The sequence below is a fragment of the Ipomoea triloba genome, chromosome 5, assembly GCF_003576645.1.
Source record: "Ipomoea triloba cultivar NCNSP0323 chromosome 5, ASM357664v1".
Classification (NCBI taxonomy): Eukaryota; Viridiplantae; Streptophyta; class Magnoliopsida; order Solanales; family Convolvulaceae; genus Ipomoea; species Ipomoea triloba.
Genome location: NC_044920.1, coordinates 29340175 through 29342021, shown reverse-complemented (window position 1 = coordinate 29342021; position 1847 = coordinate 29340175). Strand labels below are relative to the sequence as shown.

The following is a 1847-nucleotide window of genomic DNA, read 5'->3' as shown; positions in this document are numbered from 1 at the left end:
TTAGCAAAAAAACATTACACATATATTCATTGTGACTCATTCAAATTGTGAAATTGAGGAAGTAAATGAGAAATTTAGCAAAAAAGACTACGAAATTCTAAACAAAAGCACACTAAATAGCTAAATTAACAGCTCACTAAAAAATATACATGTAGAGATACCATGCATAACTTATGTGAAATGAGAGATCAAAATTGAGATTTTGCCAATTTTAGCTATCCCCTCTGATACTCCTTAATCTTCCAATCCTTACACCATCCCCATTACCCTCTGCTCTCAACCAAAGAACCTTTCTCTGATCTATACCCCATTCCCAGCAGTGGATTGAAGGCTACTCCAAACCCCTGATATCTTTGAATTCATCAACTCTCCATCGTCATTTGCATCTGCTCAAAAGAGGAAATCACGTCGAATCAAAAAAATATGTAACATTATTCTTTCTAAGTGTATAGCAAACTACAAGAAATTTAATTCTTCGATGAAATTAGCCCGATCTATTTCAAAACCTCTTTCTATTCTGAACCCTTGAACATGGATTGTGGCGACAGGGGAGGCGTGTCCAGCTGGTAAAGATTGAGGGAAGGACCTACGAATCGGAACAATATCCATCCACCAATCACGATGAAGATGGAGGCGTACGCAAATTTGTTGAGCCAGAATAACAAACCCTTCTCCCCCACGTACAACTCCACGGCTTTCTCATTAAGGCTCATCGCTGCCCACTCCTTTGGCGGTGCTTTTGCTTTCACTCCCTGCCTTCCTCCCTCCTCCTCCTCCTTCTGCCGCTGCTGTCTCCGTTTTCTGGACCCTCTCTTGAACCGAATCCCCACCGTGCTCGACGGCGGGGCAGGCGGAGACGGATCGCTTCCCTCGTCGTTGACGCCATTGCCGCCGGCGGTGCTGGCTTTGATCGGAGCTAGTGAGAAGGACCGGAAAGAGGTGCGGTGCCGGTGAGGTTTAGACGGGAAGCTTGTGAGTGCTGTAGTGAATTGCTTGGTGATGGAGAACATGGTTTCGGTAGCGTGTTCAGTTGAAGGATGAGGCCAGGAGCTGAGTTCCTCACTTTCTTATCCTTTTGTATTATCCCTTCTTAAAGACCAATGAAATATCATTCTTTGTTAGAGTTAATAACATTTGGATCTTTGGGGTTTAGGTTTAGTTCTAAACTTTCAAATTAATCATTTGTAGTATTTCAATTTTTAAATTTTAACTAACTGGAATCTTTCAACTTTCAAATTTTAATAGATTGTGATCTTTCAAAAACCAACCACGGGTTAAATTTGAAAGATGAGGGACTAAAACAGGTTAAAATTTGAAAGTTAAAGGACAACGGTAGTTATCCATTTACAAAAATTTAAGAAATTTTATAAAAATCATTTAAAATATATTAAAATTATGAACATGGTCTAAATCGACCACTGAACTAACCTGAAAGTATAATTAAACCACTAAATTAAAAAAAAAAAAAAGTACAATTATATCATTGAACACCCTAAATGTATGCAATTTCACTTGATAGCATGTTAGCATCCATCTCATCATATTATCTACTTACATAGTTACGTGGAGAGTGAATTGGTATTTTATAATAAATTTTAATAATAATCTTAAGAAAAGAATGACTGGTGATTGCCAACACCTTCTTCCCCCTCCTACTTCGTCTCCGGTGTGAGACGAAGGACTTATCTCACGCCACCCTCCCTTCGCTCCTCCTTTGTCTCTAGTTGGAGACGAAAACAAATCTCTTCATCTCCAATCGAATATGGAGGATGAGGGGGAAGGGGTGGGGCCACCCTGGTGTTTTTTTTTTTTTTTTTTTTTTTTTTTTTTTTTTTTTTTTTTTTTTT

General features: G+C 38.8%; 1 protein-coding gene across 1 annotated transcript; it reads right to left on the bottom strand.

Moving 5' to 3' along the window:
• Positions 1 to 512: 512 nt before the first annotated feature.
• LOC116020539 lies at positions 513 to 1010 on the bottom strand. Its single transcript, XM_031261009.1, has one exon. The coding sequence runs from the start codon at positions 1008 to 1010 to the stop codon at positions 513 to 515; it is 498 nt and encodes a 165-aa protein (XP_031116869.1).
• Positions 1011 to 1847: the final 837 nt, after the last annotated feature.